Source organism: Gambusia affinis, linkage group LG02, assembly GCF_019740435.1.
Source record: "Gambusia affinis linkage group LG02, SWU_Gaff_1.0, whole genome shotgun sequence".
Lineage (NCBI taxonomy): Eukaryota > Metazoa > Chordata > Actinopteri > Cyprinodontiformes > Poeciliidae > Gambusia > Gambusia affinis.
The window spans coordinates 12,987,107-13,005,663 of record NC_057869.1 but is presented as its reverse complement, the minus strand read 5'-3'; the positions used below and the strand labels follow the sequence as shown (position 1 = coordinate 13,005,663).

At 35.2% G+C, this 18,557-nt stretch overlaps 1 protein-coding gene across 1 annotated transcript in view; it reads right to left on the bottom strand.

The window, feature by feature from the left end:
• Positions 1 to 18,557, bottom strand: part of LOC122842636 (CUB and sushi domain-containing protein 1-like) — a 415,097-nt gene that overhangs the window by 115,801 nt on the left and 280,739 nt on the right. Inside the window, exons 21-24 of the mRNA XM_044136693.1 lie at positions 9,414 to 9,530; positions 8,939 to 9,154; positions 8,012 to 8,200; positions 4,558 to 4,727 (exon numbers count right to left, since the gene is read on the bottom strand). Coding sequence (XP_043992628.1) covers positions 4,558 to 4,727; positions 8,012 to 8,200; positions 8,939 to 9,154; positions 9,414 to 9,530 — 692 coding nt within the window. The remainder of the gene's footprint in view (positions 1 to 4,557; positions 4,728 to 8,011; positions 8,201 to 8,938; positions 9,155 to 9,413; positions 9,531 to 18,557) is intronic.

Genomic DNA, 18,557 nt, shown 5'->3' with positions numbered 1-18,557 from the left:
TTAGAATAAAATATGACAATAGCAAAAAGATAAAAATTAAATGATGATGGAAATCAAAAGCGGCACACAGAATAAAAGTACTTTTTACAATTCTAACAAGAACACTTTTTGAATAAAAATTGTCAATACGACGCAAAAATAAGAGGCCTTCCACTATTCACATGTCGCTGTTTTAAAGGAGCTATCTCCAGATGCTTTAAAACACTTCTAAGGAAAAATCAGCATTCTCTGGTTAGCTGACCTTAAGTTCTCAACTGATGTTTATTTCCTTAACAGGCCAAAAACGTAATTAGGAACTTGACTTTGCATAGTCATGAAGGTTAACGGCAATATTTTGAAGAGAACTCTAAAAGTACCCAAAAATCAAACTCTCATACAAAAGACAAGGATGTCTTTTGTCTGTTCAGTTAGTCATCATTATGCAGATTGTTGTTCCATTTAGAAAGACTATGAAGTTAACTTTTTTAAGCTTTTTGTTAAGACAGGTAAAAAGGTAGTTGTGATGATCTAAACAGGAAGGAATAAAAGTATGGACGGTCATCTCTAGTGCATGTCTAGTGCATTCCTAAACCTTCTAAGTTTAGGAATATTTCTCAAGTAAAGAATTAATTTGTGACCACCTGATTTTACAACCCAGATTCCACTAAATAAAGAAACAGATAAATATGGTAAGATCTGTCATTAAATCTGCTTTAAAGTTTGTGACTGTGTGTAAATCAGAAACAGGATTGTCCAAAAATAGAATGTGGAGGGACTCCACATAAAACTGTGACAGATTCACACATCAGCTATTTAACACTGAACTTACCTTTCACACAGAAAGATAAGATGTGAACCAGTTAAAAGGAACAACTTTTCAAATTACAACAAAAACTAATAACAAATAATCTATTGTGTCAGAAAAGTAATAAGATCGCTTAACTACTACCCTTTTCAAACTCCTAGAACTATATAAAACAGGTATGTAATAGTTTGCTTGAGTTGTTGGTGAGTTATGGTTCCTTAGTACTGGTTTCACGACAACACTTAGCAACGTAGTCCATAACAACAATAAGCCCTGTAATTGCCCAGTTTGGATGGTGTTGGCTCTGCAAAATCTTTCATGGTATCAGAAAGTTCTCTAACTGGAGTCACAGTAGTAACACCCAATAGGTTTGGGTAAGGTGAAATTGTTAACATTTGCTTGACAAGATGTAAGACTTATTCTAATCAATTCACTCGTCAGCTCTTTGTGAGCTCTTGGGAGCTTCATTAAAGATGTCAAGGGGACAGATAAGTGGGCAGAGGCATTAAACGATGATGTGTCATGGCTCAAACTAGGCAGGTTGTAACAAGAAATTTCAGGTCCTGTATATGTAGAATCAATTTATGGTGTTGAGTTAAATTTAGAACATTAGAAAGTTATTGGCACTTATCGGTTACCCTAATTAACTAAACTAGAGGAAAGAAATGTGTCCTCGTTAAATTTTGCATTCTTACAGGATCACTGCAGTTTGCATTTTTTTTTCCCGTTCATCACAAATTAATTAATTCATCTCACTAAATGCTACAATTTTTGAGTAAGAGTGAGAAATCTGCTAACAATTCAATAGGCAGCTTTTTGCAGTCTATGTTTGTCTTGATTCATGAAATATGTATGTGTAGGCAACAGGAGTAGACAGCACCTAAAGACAGCTGCATAATCTATAAACATATCTTCATCCAGCCAGAGCAAAAAGCATAAAAAAAACAATACATTGTACGTCCAGTAAGACAGCTTCAAAAATGCAATATCCTATCAAAATTGAAAGCTTGGCAAATTCTCCTTTGATGCTCACTTATGACCTTGCATAACAACCAAAAGACAAAAAAACGTTGTTTTACAATCAACTATGGAGAAAAGTTACACTTTAGCATTATGTGTAAAGAATGACATGACTAAAATAAGATTCATTAAATTAGGCACTGATATGCATAGTTTATTTTAATTAGACAATTCTAAAAGTACACCTTTGCATTAATGTGACTTTTGAATATCTAAATCGTTTTTAACTTATGCTACATGCATTTAAAGAAATCCACTGTGCCTTTACAGCAATTATTTGTACAAATTGACTATTAAGTGTTCTTAGTATAAACTGATAATTTTAGCATGTAGAAAATATGTGGAGAGAAGACTTGTATGTTTTTTGTCATGGTTTTCTTTAAATATCTATGTAATGGATAGCATTTAGGCTTATTTGTGTCTGTTAATAATCTCAGTGTCACCCTTTGTTCTCCTCTAAAAAATTGTTATTTTTATTAACTTTTATTTTTGTTTTATACCTTTCCCTCTTCAGCATCTTCAGCTTTTACAATGACATTAAGCCTCTCTAAAAGTCGGGGAGAACTCTACTAGTACAATCTAACTACAGACAAACTCAACTGATGCTCTCAGTCTAGGACTAGCAATAAACTCTAACCACATACCAGTTACCAGACCCTCACCCATAGTGCTAAGACACAATGTGAATAAAAACAACATAAGACTCTGTCAAGACTGAATTAGATCAGAAAAAAAAAATTATGGAAAAGTAAGTGAGTAAATGAAGTTACACACACACAGTTATAGTCAAAAGAAAGTGCATTGTTATTCAAATTTTGGTGTTTTAAATATTAAGAGATGATAAAACAAAGTGGTCTAAATTTATTTGAATATAACAGTGCACAAAACACAATATATTTCAAACAGTCACACAATAAACAAGCCTAGAGAAGAAAAGCTGCATAAAAGAAGTATACTCTACAGGATTAGGGACTTAAGATGGAAGGTGGCAGCTAGGTGTGGTTAGTAAAATATATTTTATTACATGATTATTACCAAGTAAGAACACAAGTATAAAGTAAGGTGTTTGTCAGTTTGCGGGTTTAAAACACAGACACCTATATTAACCGTAGAAATTAATCCAAGTAGACCAGAAAGTGCACAGAAAAGGTGAAAACAAAAGAATTAATGTCTTGCAAGAACCCAATGAAAGTTTAGACCTGAACACTGTTGAGGTGCTGTGATAGGACCTTGAAAGCAGCATATTAACAAATGTTAATATGCCAGAAAGTAATTACTCAGAGTTACTGCTGCTAAAGCAGTAACACTACTACTTTAGAGTAGTAGAGTTACATGGTTGAACAGTACAAGATGTTCAACCATGGCATGCTGAATTTTTGGCAAGCAACTTTTTAAAATATCCCTTCAGTTTTGCTTAGTACATTTTGACATGCTGGAATGAGTGCAATTTTGTGCATTTTAGTTTTGCTTTGATCATTTAGAATGTGGTCAAAAAAGAGATTATCATCGCTTAATAATGATGAATATCATTATAAAGCGATGATAATTTCATGTGGCTGAAATAGACTTGAAACTTTCATACTTTCTTTTACCACAACGATGTACTAAAATGCCAAAATAAATAACTTGTCTAACACACCACTATTATTACACCAAACAATTTTGATGTCTGATAGTAAGTATATGTTGGTTCAGTCACAAAAAATTAATTTCAGATGCAAACACTGGGCTGTAAGACCACAATCACATGCAAATTATATGCGAGTATTTAACAGGTGTTAAAATGACTTGGATCTAAGTGTAAGAAATACTCTCACACACATATTTTACAACAATTTTCAGAAAATCTAACTACCCCCATCACCCAGCCCTCCCGAGATTATACCCCAAGACATGTCACACTTTTGTTTTATCGTGAATACACCTTTTAGATCCTTTTATACGCTCGCTTGGTATTCTTCTGAGTTATGGCTCCTCGTTTTACTTACAGATACCACAAGCTGCAACAAATGAAAGTGTATAAAAGCCAAGGCCAGCCCTCACATACAGCTGTAATTCTCCAAAGAGTTATAGGAGGCTGATTTGCTCCCTTTCAGCTTCTGCAGAAGCACAACTATCTACACTAATAGAGAACCTTGTTAATAACCCCCAGCAGGAATGTTTATTGCTCTGCACACAAATATTCAATAAATTTAAAAGGTAGAGCAAACCTTGATAATACAATTTAGATATAACACTGATCTAGGAATTCAAAGCCCTTACTGCAATATGTGTTTCACTTCCAGCCTTGGTTATACATAATTCCTATAAGCATAGATTCACAGACTGGAGTACTCTCATTAATGAACTATTGAAAATAGAGTTTTACTGTTGGCAACTACATAATGCATAGATGTTTGCAACCTGCCAAAAATATCTGATTTGTCCTAGCTTGTCTGAGTATCATGTCATGTACACTAGGCAGCTATCATATAAAATATTCTTTAATTTTACACTAGCTAATCAAACAGCCGTTATGTCGAAGCATACACTGAACAGGAAAAAGATTATATTTCATAGTATACTACAAGAACACACCTCTGGATGATATAATCTTGTAACATTCACCGTTTGTGTGTGCATCTGTGGGCATAGATCCCTAAATAAATTAAACATTTATGGATTTTCCACTTGGGGGAAGTTCATACTGACACACGTGTCTGGGTGTTTGTAAGAGACAAACAGAGAGAGAGAGGGAGAAAGACTACGCATACCTTTAGATAGTCTCCATCTTGCAAAGAGAAGCTCTCAGCTTTCAGCCTGATTCCTTTGCCCTTTTCAGTAGTGATGCGGTAGATGCACTCATGGTTGTTATCGTAGCTGGAGGGAAAATTTGGAGAGAGTAGAACACCTTCTGGTCCTAACGTGGAAGCTCCACACTCGGCTGCAGCAGGGGAGGAAAGCAAAGAGGAAACAGTGTAGGTAAAAAAAAAAATTAAAAAAAAAGAAAGAAATGGCAGCAATTCTGTAAAATTATCCATCATTGTCCATGTATATCTCACTTAAACATGAAAAAGAATGATTAGTGTATAATGCATATCAAGGAAACAGTGCTTTTAAAATGTACTCCTACCCTTCCTGGGATATGTTCCAGTAACGAACTTCAATGTATTTTTTGCGATTACCAATTCATACTGATGCATAATTTTAATTGGGGAAAGAAAGCCTAATTACATTTGCACAATTACAAATTTAAAATGTATATGCAATCACTCAGCTACCTCTAAATAAGATCTAGTGCAACCAATTGATTTTCAGACAGCGTACATAGAGTCCACCTGTGTGCCATTTTTTTATTATTATTTACAGCTATTATTAATACAGCTGTTCTGTGAAGTCCTCAGAGAACAGAAGTGTATAAACAGCATCAGACTAATGTACACACCAGGCATGTCAGGGGTAAAATTGTGAAGACTTTTAAAATAGGGTTAAGCTTTACAAAAATGGTTCTAGCACTAAACTGTTCAATAAATCGTCCAAAACCTGAAAGGGTATCACACAATCGTAGCCTGGCCATTGCCTTCCAACTCAACATTCTCCCACTGACTTGGATTTCTCCAGTAGAATTTAAACTGAGGCACTCGGCGAAAAGGAGAAGCTGTGAACGATGACTTCAATTTTTTTGCGATGTTTAACAATTGTAGTTTGCTTGTAGTTTTAGCAATGGCAACAGCGGTCATGAATGAAGCTGTTCAGACCGAGTTGGCCACGCTTCCAAATACTGAATTAACAATTGTCTCCAGTAAGCTTCATAGGGTCAAACCATTGGCATTACAGTCGTCATGGCCAAACGTTAGCAACTGGATACAAATTAAATCTTCGGTAGAGTCCAAGTCTCCAGCAAGCTATCTTTTCTCAATAGCTGAGGGTCCAGACTCGTTGTACAAAGCAAAATGTAGAACGCAAGGCCGGTTTTTACTAGGCTAGCATAATTGGAAACCAACCAAGTCTGACTGGAAAGGTAAGTAATAATCAGGGCAGCAGCTCCATGGTAATTCTATTGGAGCTGCAAAGATGCACAGCTCAGGTGGGAGAAGCTTTTTACAAGGAAAATATTGGCTGTGATCCTCACAAATCTCACGTTTATAGAAGGGTGGAAAAAAAGAAAGCTAATGGTGAAAAAAAAAAAGCAACAAAAAGCCCCTTTTGCAGCTGCCACTAGCTTTATAGGAACAAAACCTGTTAGAGGTTGCAAAAGAATTGGGGCTGGATGAAGGTTCACCTTTCAACAACACGACTCAAAACATACAACAGATCTGTCATAAAATGTTGTAGATTAAAACATATTCATGTGTTACAATGGTGAAAATTCAAACATGAAAATCAGTGGCCAGATTTAAATATTCAAGACATCTTGAAAGGATCAGCTTTAGAAGGATAAGTTCACTAAGTACAAGCCACACTTTTCAGATTTATTTGAAACAAATGGTAGAAATCAGGTATCTTTCCATTTTCTCTTCATACTGATGTTCCACTATTCGATTGGCTATTGGTCACCACAATAATCCAGTATTTCTCAATTGCTTTCCTCAGTAACCAATGCCCTGAATGTTTTAGATGCTTTTCTGCTCTAGAACAACTGATTCAAATCACTGCATGAGCTCCTCTGCATGCAATCAAGTGCTGCAGAAGCCTGTTAAATCACCTACTTATTCAAGTCCGGAAAACACCTAAAACATGCAGGGCAGCAGACCCTGCAAATGAGAAAAAACTGCAATAATCACACAATATAGTTTGTAGTTGTGACATATTAAGAAATTAATTAATAAAATCTACAATCCAGATGTAAAATACAGATTGTAAGATCCAAAATAATTACAAAAATATGATCATCCTTGTCATATTTAAAGTGCCGAAAATAATTTAATAAACAAACTACACAAGTCATAAAGAAATTAAATGCAAAACTTTGTGTAAAAGTAGGGCAAGATTGGTTTGCTAAAAATATTGAAATTATACAGAATTATCTTTTAGCTGCTCTGTTGATTAAAGTTAATGAATTAAATAACTGGTCATTTCAGCAAAAACAGATTTATCTTTTGTAAATGAGGAAATCTGGAAATAGTAAAGGTTTAGCAAGTTCTCAGTTACCTCTAAGAAGAACAACTGAAACAAGGAAATCATGAAGGTTGCATTGCCTAAGAGTGAAGCAGTTGGTGAAGAATATATAGTAAAACTAATAAAAATAAATATAAAACACAAAGCACTTTTGTTTTAGGGACAAACAGAGTTGGTAAGTAGTACATTTACAGATTCTACTAGGTTTTGTTTCTCATAAATTAGTTTTAAAGTTTAATCACAACCACACAGAGGGAATTAGAAGACTGGAAAAGGGGAAGGCAGGATTGTTGCAAAGAAGCTAGTAAAAGTGAAAAGAAGGAGAAATCGCTTCAAAGGGAAGGAAGACAAAAACATTATTTGAAAACGCCAGAAAAGAAATTTAAAAAAAAAGATCTAACTTAATTAAATCTTTAAAAAAAACTAAGATTTTATTCCCTCCTCCCTTAAAACAGCCAATATTCTAATTATCTGCCAGAAAATTGTCCAAATATAGAGAAGAAGAAGACAAAACAGCAGCAAAGTAATAAGGAGAAGGACAAAGCAAAAGATGAACACTGTGTTGTTGCCAGCCGCTGCCGGTACTTCGCTTCCTCTTAGTCAGACCTGATCTCTTGACAGATAATGCTATCATAGCATTTTCAGTCCACTCTCTCTGGGGCTCGGAAAGTTCCAGCAGCCCCCAGCCAGACTCTCATAAATTACCAGCAGCATCCTGAGAAACACTGATAGCCATCAAATTCCAGCAAATTACAACCTGCTAACAGAATAATCCTGGCAAATAAAACCAACAGTCCACCAGTCACATAACAGTAAATTACCACTGTGTTCGCAGTAAAATACTGCCAAATTTACAACCCAGAAAATGCTGATACTTTACATGCAGCACAGAAGGCAATTTGAAACGTTTACCTCATCATCTACCTATCACACAAGATCATATCACTTCACTGCTATAAAAACTGAAGAGAAAATGATATTTATGCTTGTGAATTTAAGTTTTATAAATTTATGAACAGAAGGAAAAATTTTATTAAAACGTTCTCGCAGCATTTGTGTAAAACTTTCACAAATAAATTACGAGTCTGAGTTTTGTCTCTGTCATCTTACCTATACACCGTGGCAGTGTGTTGCTCCACACTCTCCTGCCACCTCCAAGACAAGTGATCTTACTGTCTCCCTCAAGTCTGTAGCCGTGGAAACAAGAGAAGGCAAGCGAGTCGCCGACTCCAAATCGAAATCCCATCCTCCTGCTGAATGCCGGCACACCGGGATCCTCACAGGGCTCTAAGTCGTACTCTGTACATGCAGGCGAGAAAGATAATATGACTGAGGAGCGCAAGGAATAAGGCTGAATATATTCAAGAAAACTGTATAACTCTGTATTTGATGGATTGCATTGGTTAAGAGAAGCAGTCAGAAAAATAACCTCTACTAACATTTTAACAACGATGACAATTTTAATCAAACACCAAATAGTTGGTTTTTACAAAACATAAATGATCTCTTCTATTTAAAAAAAACCCAAAACTTGGAAACTTAGAGAAGTATTTTGTAATTTTACTGATGTGTCTAGAAAAATGCTCACCTAATCAACAAATAATTTAATCATTTCAGCAACCTTGGTTTACCTTTTCTTTTCTAGGGTATACTGCATGTTTAATAACAAAGGCCAAATTTGTAATTAGCATTAAATATGTATAACATAGCTTGGTTAAGAGTCTACTATAATCTCTACCGTATATGTGCCGTATTTTTCATCACAGATCAGACATATATAATTATATAGATAGAAACAGCTTTTTTTGTCATTCCTTCAGCGGTGTCTGTCACTTTAACTACCGGAAACAAATTTCTTGGATGAACTAAAATCATCTAAACATTATTTGACTTACATCTATTTCAACTGATGTCAAAAAAATATGTGCACAATACAAAAAAATTCATGAAGAATTCGCTACATCAAGAAACATTTTCACTGATTTCAAATAAATCTGGGTCAGTGTGAACTCTTTACTGCTTTTCTTGCATTCATACCTGAAAAAGTAATATTAAATCCTTCGTAGCTCATGGAAAAATCAGATATAAATCTCAGCTGCACACTGAAGTTTCCATAGAGTCCAGCTTTAACGCTTGGAGGAAGCACTGAGCCAGTGAGTCGAGCCACCGGAGCCTGGAAGTTGCCATCTTCAATGATGGACAGGTAGTCATGGTTCTCCTCTAGATGGAAAGTATGGAAAACCAGATGGACCCCTGGATGAAAGGGTGGAAGATTGGGTGAATGAATGGGTAGACAGATGAAGGAAAGCAAAATTAGACAAATAAACAGGAAATACAACAGAAACAAAGGTGGTTACAGTAAACATGCACCCTCATGTACAAGAGTGGTACATTAGTCTGGAATTTTGTAAGCAGGTCCATGTTCTCTAACCATTCACATAACAAACATTACAGCAGTAATTTCCAAAGCACAGTTTGTGCTTTCATTATGTCCATGTATTTGTGTTTGTACCTTTTCCATGAGACACCTCTACAGTCCAAGTGCAGTTCAGAGAATTTGGGTAAAAATCAGGAAAGCCAGGAGACAGAATTGTTCCTGTTTTACCAAAAACATAGCCTCCACACAGCGCTAAAGTAAAACAAAGAAAACAGAGAGAAAAGATTGGAATCAAAAAAGAGAATATGTAATATTTATTACATTGCAAAGACAAAACAAACTGTAAGCTACAACACAATGTCCAGAGAGCTTAAGAAATTCACAGATATGCCTGCTTCTTTACAATATACAGTACAAAAACAATGTGTCTTAAAGCGTGCCTTTACTTAGGTTGCAGGTTTACCACATAAAAACAGTTTTTACTCAATCAATCGCACAAGATTTTATTGTGCTTGGTGGAAAACCTTACCTTCATCTTTTGAGTTGTAAATAGTTGAAAAGAAGACTAAGAATGCTTTTCTAATTATTTTTCTAATCTTGGTGTACATGTGTGAACTGTAAACTCAGATACCTGTTATTTGGCAACATGAATGTGGTCAGCTGATGAGCTACTACTGTAGCTCATGAGCATCCAGTACTGATAACCACTACAATAAGGGTCTCTAACATAAAAGATTTTTTTGGCTGTGATCACCAAGCACAATATCCAACTTAGGAGACATTTAGCTTTTTACACTTTAACACACAGGTCAGAAATATTGCCAAAAAATCCTTTATAAACTGCAGAACTTGTGTGGTATATATTTTTGAAAATGTTCTTGAGGTTTGGTTTATGTTGGACAAACAGAAAGCTTTGCAGACTTGTGTAAGACCATAAATCCACCTTACGTACAGCAAATATGAATTGCCTGGCACCATGTAAAGGCCAAAGTATATATAGTTCTGCATCATTGGTCAGGTTTTGGGGGACATTACAAAAATCTCAGCTTTTTTAGTGGGTGATTCTTTTATTATTATTATTTTTTTCATTTTTAGTTAGCTTTTGAATATTCTATCTTGTCAATGGTTTTAATTAATGATCTGTTTGAAGTGTTTATCTTTCCTTCATTTTGTTAAGTGTTGTTGATGTGCACAGTGAATAATGTGGTGAGCGCCACTCTTTGTTGGGTGGCCAGTTTCCTTGTAATTAGATTTAATCAAGTCTGCAATATCATCAGTTATTCATGTCTACCTCTATGCTTGCACAATAAAAACTGACAATCAGTGAGGTCCGGGTCAGATTGCATGTCCTTCAACTGTGAAGCTGCTGGGTTAGCAAATGGTTGCTGTAACACACATCAAAGACGGTATTGCAAGTCAGTTGGTTGTAATGAGTGGTTAATTAAGAAACTGTTGCTGTTCTTTCATCTGGAACAAGTCTACCCATTATCCTCTGACATTAGCACGCCATTTTCATCTGAGGCTCACTAGATAGTTTCAATCTTTTTCAGATGGTTCCTTGTGAACCCATGAAATGGCTGTTGGAAACTCCCAGTAGATCAACAGTTTCTGACATACTTATTTAACAGGTGCACCTGACCAGTGACATTATGTTAAACTGCAAAAGAAAATGTTTGAGTGAAGTCTTAGCTCTTTCCTTAAAATATATATATTTCTTCTATAAAAATGATGCAGGTTACCTCAGTATATAACCTGAAACTCATTGTACAGATGGGAAAAAAGTAAGTTCCTTTCAGGATTTCAGTTCTGCATGTATTTTGGGTTAAAGTAAAGGATTCACTGAAAGGCTTAAATTGTCTAAGCAAAAAAGTTTATTGAATAAAATACACTGAATCACTGTAACTGATCTTAACAGCTTGTTTGTTTTATGGGGGAACTATATCTTTTTTGTGGGTGGACAAAAAGTGTGATAGATGCAGCAATTACACAGAGCTACATCCAAGCTCTGTGTAATTGCTGCATTACACAGCAGCAAGAATGAGACAAATACCAAGTTTAGTTGTAACAGAGTGAGATTGTTTGTTTTATGATACAACACCGCCAATCTTTAGTCCCACTTTGATTTTGCTGGAGAGCATATTTTATTGTAAATTCTCAACTATTATTGTTATTTATTACATATCTATTTTAGTGCTTATCAGGAGATATAAGGTATATACATTATCTTATTTTCGCCTAACCCTATTGCAAGTGCATTTATATTGCATAATTTAATAGGAGGGTATTTAAATCAACCTCAGAGACCTATCAATTAAATTTTGTACCAACCAATCCTACTGCCAACAGTAGCTTCATCAATTTCCATTACTAGGATAGGATATCAATTTTATGTCTGACTTGGAAGACAGTGGCTGCACTACGGATGCCCACGTGTGGTACAACACTTCTGAGAAAACAAAGTGTCTAAAACAAGAGCCAGTCTAAAGAAAATGTTTTTAAAATATCCTATTGGTTGAAAAATATTTCACTGCCTAGTTACATTAGTACAGAAAAAATATTAACAGACCCTCATTATCATTCATTTTACCAAAACCTTTCAATCTGACAAAACTGAAGAGTGAAGTCTTATGACACTTAAGTGATCGGACAACATTATTTATTAAATTAGATCCATCTTTTAATTCCTGAACTGGTAATTAGCTTCAGTAAAATAGTCTATGTGCTGCAGCGTCAAGAATTACACAAGCTGTGCTTTTGGCAATTTTTCTACATCAACAGGTCTACTGAGCTCAAGGCTGTGCATTAATTTCAGCTGCTCTTTATAGACTCCTCTGGTCATTAGTGAAGTGAGTGTACTGTGCCCCGTTTTTGAAGATCAGTGCAATTTTGGAATCTCATCACAGAGCCAAACCTTCCCACAGGTACTCTTTATAATTTGACTGGAGGCCAACATGTCCTGCAAAGAAAATTTACCCCCCATCAGGGACTGAAACTGGTTTATAAATTAAACAAAACTCATGCAGTACTCATATAGAACAGAAAGAAGAAAAAAATACAATAGTAATATAAAAAGAGGATTAAGAACTTTGGAGACTGCTGAATCAATACATGTTTGCTTTTGGTTTCTGTTTACTACTTTCCTTTCAGTGCTTTTTAGTTTGATCCAATTAAATTGGAGTTAATTAAAATGTTTCTGTTATGAAATGGTGGGAGCTTGTTTTTTTTTTTTTGTTTGTTTTTTTTAGCTCAACAGAAAGAAGCAGACATAGGCAAATAGCAAAATTTTAGATTATAGAAGATTTTACAGCTGTAGGTCAGTTATCAGAGTGAAAGTATGCAGAGGTTTTAAAAGGTCAAGGTTTCAAAACCACTTTGTTTAACTTTTTTTTTTTACTGAAATAGCCAGAGAAATGCCATAAATTAGACTTTTTACTTACTATATGGAGGATATATTATCTCCTTTTCACATGTTGCTTTCCAGTGCTGGTCAGGTGGCTGACACATGGCTACTATGGACAAAATATTTCATGTGCTTGGAAATATTTCCAAGTGCAAATAACACAGAAAGAAAAGCTGTGCAAATGAAGAAAGTGCCCCCCATTGTTCTTTTTAACAAAACTCCCTTTAAAGTTTGTGCATTTCAAGCTATGAATTTGCTGGCCAGCAGCTTAAAAAAACAGAGAGGGTCATGCAATTCTGATTTGAGTTGATATCTCAAATTTATGTTATTTTTCAAAATGAAAGTTATACCATAAGAATCTTATAGCAGTTTATTTGAATTATAATTAATGAAAACACAAATTTCAGTTTCTCTTAAAAGTATCCGCTAGTACAGTGCTGAAAACTTGGACTTGGTTGCTCCTCCATAAACAACTGAATAAATGTGCTACGTCATGCAGGAAAGTGCTGAGGCGGGGTTAAGGAACCCTGTTTGGTTTTAGTAGTGGCCTTCAGCTCAATTGTATTGTTGAATCTAGTGTCTCTCATATTCCTCTTGTCAATATTATAAAATTCTCTACGGAGATCAGATCAGATGTATTTGTTTGACAATCAAACAGTGTTACCGTGTGATTAAATCAGGCATTTATGTCAAGCCCCTGCAAAAAATGTAATCAATATCCTTATAAAGCTTTTCAACAGACATAAATCTGTCTTTAAACTCAAAAAACTATCAAAGAAATGGACCAACACCATTTGTTGACTCCCTTCAACAGCACTGAGTGTAAAAGCTAAAATCTGTATTTAAGATAACCAAGAGTCTGTGGCTCTATGCTCCTTCTCTTGACTCTGGGACCTTGTTTTCCAAATGATATGAAAAATCACTTTAATCTCAAAAGAGAACTTTAGAGCACTGAGCAACAATCCTGTTCTTTTTCTCCTGATACAGCTGGATGTTACATCAGATTAAGGAGTGGCTTAAACTAAGGAATCTGACAGATGTAGCCTGTGAGCTAAATGTCATCTTGCGGTTAGTTTTAAAGCAATGACTCAATTTGCAGTCCATGCCTTTTGAGTCTCTGTGAAAATCTTGAATAGCCTTTGCTTCAAAGACTATCTTAAGGTTGTTAAACCTGTTGTCGGATCATCGTTTTTCTACACTTTTTCCTTCTATTCATCTGTCTGCTACATTGTTGGGAAGAGCACAGTGAACAACCAACATGTGATGATGAAGGTGTCCACTGGGCAACTGTCAAGTCAACACTCTTCCATGATTGCATAAAGCACCATAGGGGCATTATACATCATATTTTTTCTTCTAGTCTTCTACAATGTTCAAAGTTTCAGGAAACTTAAATTGATTCTAGGTTTTTATCATCTGTAGCGCATAAAAATAGTGTGAAATAGAATAGAATAGAATGAAAAGCTTGAACGATATCACTGTGTTTAATGAAATTGTACAAAATCGCAGTTTCACATTTTTTAAATAATGTTCTAAAATAACTGATGTTATTGTAATTTATGATATGCACTTGTTTGTCTTCTGGCTAAGTGTTAGTTATGTATTTTAATTTTTTTAAGAACTAAATACTAATTTTACAAACTAGCACTCCAAGTTTTCAACTAGATCTTTAGAGATAAGAGGATATTTTTGTTTTGTTCACCCCTTTCACTGGCTTTCTCTGCATCTCGCCCTAAAGTCCATTGCATATCTTATTTCAAAAAGACCTGAGTACCTGTGTCAGATGAGGCCTGCTCTCTTTCTTTCTGATCAGTAGGTTTGTGTAGTTTGGTAATCACTGCAAGTTTTTTTCTTTTTTTTTTATATACTCTCATCAGATCTCAGAAAAAAAAAGAAGAAAAACTGGGACACTGTCTGACTAAATGATTATTGTAGAAAATGGCTGAAGTGTGCATTTGTATGTGAAGCTCCTTCAGCTGTGTGAATGATCTGTGTGGGTGAACAAGAACATGGATCATGAAAAAAAGAGAAAGAATCTCAGAGTTCTACCACAATGCATGAAAAGAGTGAAAGATGATTCATGCCTAACAAGAATTCAAGAAGTAGTAACGCATTCTGGAAGAAAAGTCACAAATGTACCTTTATTTCAGAGAAAAGAGAGGTAGTTATTTAGAAATATTGTTATATAATTATTCAGCGATATCTGTCATTTCCTTGGCCAAAATGTTCTGCTTTGTTTAATTAACTCGCTCTCTCAGGGACTGTGTTGACATATTATTTAATTGAAACAAAAAAAAAACAAACAATGACTTTGGTCACTTTTAACAAGTTGTTGTCTTGCTACCAACTGCAAACCTTTAAAATGTCACAGCATTCTTTCAGTGTTCTCCCTGGCACAAAAAAAAGAGCAGCCCCTGTTCTATATTATCTATTTGGCAATTTAGCTGACCTTCAGGAACAAGATGAGCAGTTTTGATTTAGAGGACTTTGTGGGATCACTGAAAGTGCAGAGTGGGTAAATGCTTATGGGGAGTGTACTTCTTTTTCTGACCACGTTGTCTAAAGTTCAGAGTGGTGGTATTAAGCGGTTACTTTGCCTCTATGACTTTTCTCCCACAGAAAACTACTGATTTTAATGAGTGTGTGAGCTGCTACAGAATGTCTACAGATCCCCTCCTTGTCTCTGCAGTTTTTTTCCAGAGTAGAAAAGGAACTTTGAAATTGTAATTGCCTCCTTTAAGTTTAAGACATAAAGTTCCAGTTTAAGATAGAAAGACAACTTGACTAAGTGCAAGACACATTTTTCAAATGATGATTTAGTTTATTAAGGGAAATCATTTTTCCCAAAACAACTTTACCTTATGTGAAAAAGTGACTGCTCCTTAAACATAACTGTTTTCCCTTCTCTTGCTGTCAATTGCTTGTCATTATTGGTATTTCTACATCCTTAATTCAGCCACATTAGGTTTTCAAGCATGAATAGCTCTTTTAAGGTTATGCTGCAGCATCTCAATTGGATTTATGTCCAGGCTTTAATGAGGTCATTTCAAAACCTTGACTTTTTTTTTTTTTAGCTATTCCAAGGTGGACTTGCCAATGTGCTTCAGGTCTATATCCTGCTGCATTACCTCAGTGTGCTTGGAATTTGAGTCCCAAAGTGAAAAACCTATTGAAGACTTTCTAGGAATAAGCAGATTTCTTGATTTTGATAATGATGGCAAGACTTCCAGGTCATGAAGCAGCAGAGAAGCCCAAGGCCATCTCACTACTGCCTCCATGTCCGACTGTCTTTCTTATTGCTGAAACATGAATACTGACCTGGAGGCAAGTAAGGTCTCCAGTGCATTAGATGTTGCCCTGGGTTCTTTTGTGACCTCTCTGATGAATCATTTAGTCATTGGGATTAACTTCTGGTTATGTACCCAATTGTTCCATGTTCCAGGGGAACTTGGCTGTCTGGAAATCACTGAAAGTGTATAGTATGTGTCACATAACTTCAACCAACTATTTCTCTTTGGAAAAGTTTTACATGAGCTTCTTAGTTGTGAAGATGGTGAATGGCCACTGAACATCTGTTTCTGTAGTGCTTGTTGAGTTTTGCAATTTCACTGAGACTGAACATCTAACTTAAGTTATTACAGAAATCTTTTTTAAGGGAGTAAGGACTGATTGCACAATCAATAGTCCAGCTGTCAGTTGCAAATAATGAAAAAGAAAATAGACGAGGTTGTCATAATGGGGAATCTCATTTCCTTTAAAACGGTGCCTCATCTTATTTCCTCCGAGTTCCTTTTTTCTGATTTAATTTTCAAAAGAAGATAGAAAACTGTGAACAACACTAATGTGATGTGTTTTGGTATGTCTTTTTGAACATGTTTATAAAATTTCATGTGAACTTTTGTAATAATAATTTTTTATTATTTTACAATGGATTTTTTTTTTTTTTTTACCATTGCAATGTAATGGACAATAAGAGTTATTACTGTGTAGTTAAAACAAGCCAAGAGGTTCCAGGGTAAATATGATGTTCTCAAAATATTTACTTCAACATAAGATGACTATTTTGAAGCTGAGTCAGAGTAGCATATGACCGTGATGTTACTGCAGCCTCCGTCACTCTGTGCTCTGTATTACTATAAATAAAATATCACCACAAGCAACTGAGCTGGAGCAGGATGGTGCAGACTTTTCTTGATGCTTAATTTCCTTTTAATTTCCTTTATTTTGTAGAATAACAAAAAGTTAAAGACATTTTAGATTATTCTTAAGCAAAGTTTTATATCATTTGTCAGCAAGTAGGAGAAAAGCTACGTGGATTTGAATATGCTTACTAAGGAACTGTCTTTTACAACCTTTGCATAAACTCTATTAGTCTGTTCAACTGACTAAAATTGCTCCAAAGTGTAAAGGTCAGCATTAATGTATGTGCTAGTTAGTAATGCTGTGCAGCCAGTAATATCAGATCATGTCACTTCCTCACTCTGGAAAAGGAAACACCCCATATTGGGTAAAAACAGACTGTGAAACTGCAGAACCACCTGTGACTGGGAGAAACCTGTCAGAATAAAATTTCTAAATTATATGGGGGGATGTTGCAGTGAAGAAAATAGTAATGTCACCCAACGTAAAATTAGTACACAAAGTCTACTAAATTGCAATAACTTAATAACTGAAAAGAAACAATCGTTTCACCTCATTCTCGGTACAAGAGTTGAGTACAGGATAAATTCTTCAGTGAGCTTCTAATAAACTGTGGAAAAGCTCACAAAGATCCAATTTACTAACATCAATTCACTAAGATCCAATTGATCTTAGTGAAAAGAGGATGAACTATAAATTCTGTTGCATTTCTGACCTATCTTTTGGTAAAGACAGGCCCACAGCAGGTCTTTGTTCCCCTTTCCACATCAAACACACTATGGCCTTTGAAAATGCAAAATAAGATGCTCTGATTGTAATTTTCATAAATATAGAAGAATAGTGGACTTAAATTTCAATGTGAGAAACTGACATCAGTGCAGAGAGACACATTTGCATACATTTAGGTACCCTAAATAACCTAAAGTACCGTTGTGAAATTTCCCCAGAGTTTGTTTTAAATAAACCATAGATGTTTTCAATTTTCTTACGTACCATTAAGAACAGCTTTAAGGACATTAATCCTTTTTTTACACCCCAGCCCTGAAGTGAACAAGTGAGATACAAGGGATTATCCTACACAAATCCTGGTCGTGCACGTCCCCATCTTTTTTAAGGTTGTCAAACATGATGTGCACTCAGACATTTGCCTGTTATTCTCCCAGTTTTGTGAGTGCACATCATGTTTGTTTTTACAGCCATTAGGCACAGCTGAATGAAACCAGAAAAGATGTATTTTGCAAATAAGGAAATTTGTGTTTGGTTGATTATTTCTTTGTTGTATCAATGTATCTTGGTAATAAATGATATACTATTGCAAACCCTCTTCAATTCCTTTTAAATGATGCTAATTTTGTAAGGTAAATGCTTTTGTTGAGAAGCTGAGCAGTGAACGTAGGTTGCTCTCATGAAAAGCCTTTCTAGCTTTTTTATTGCAAAATTTCACAAAATCTCCATTGAAACCTCCTGAATGTAACAAATAATATGGAAATGTGTCTAACTGGGATTGCATATGATGGTCTTCCTCTCATTTCTTTTCTTTCTACATGTTGATTAGATGCACATTTTCACTTTAGCAATATCGACTGAAAGAGAAATCCGGTTTGCATTCTACATTTAGTATCAGCTTTAGATCCATCCACACAAGAACAACTACGTCTTTACATTCACTTACTGCTAAGATCAGTTTAAAAACCACAAGTTAATCTCATGAAAACTACACAAAGAAAGTCTTGCATGAC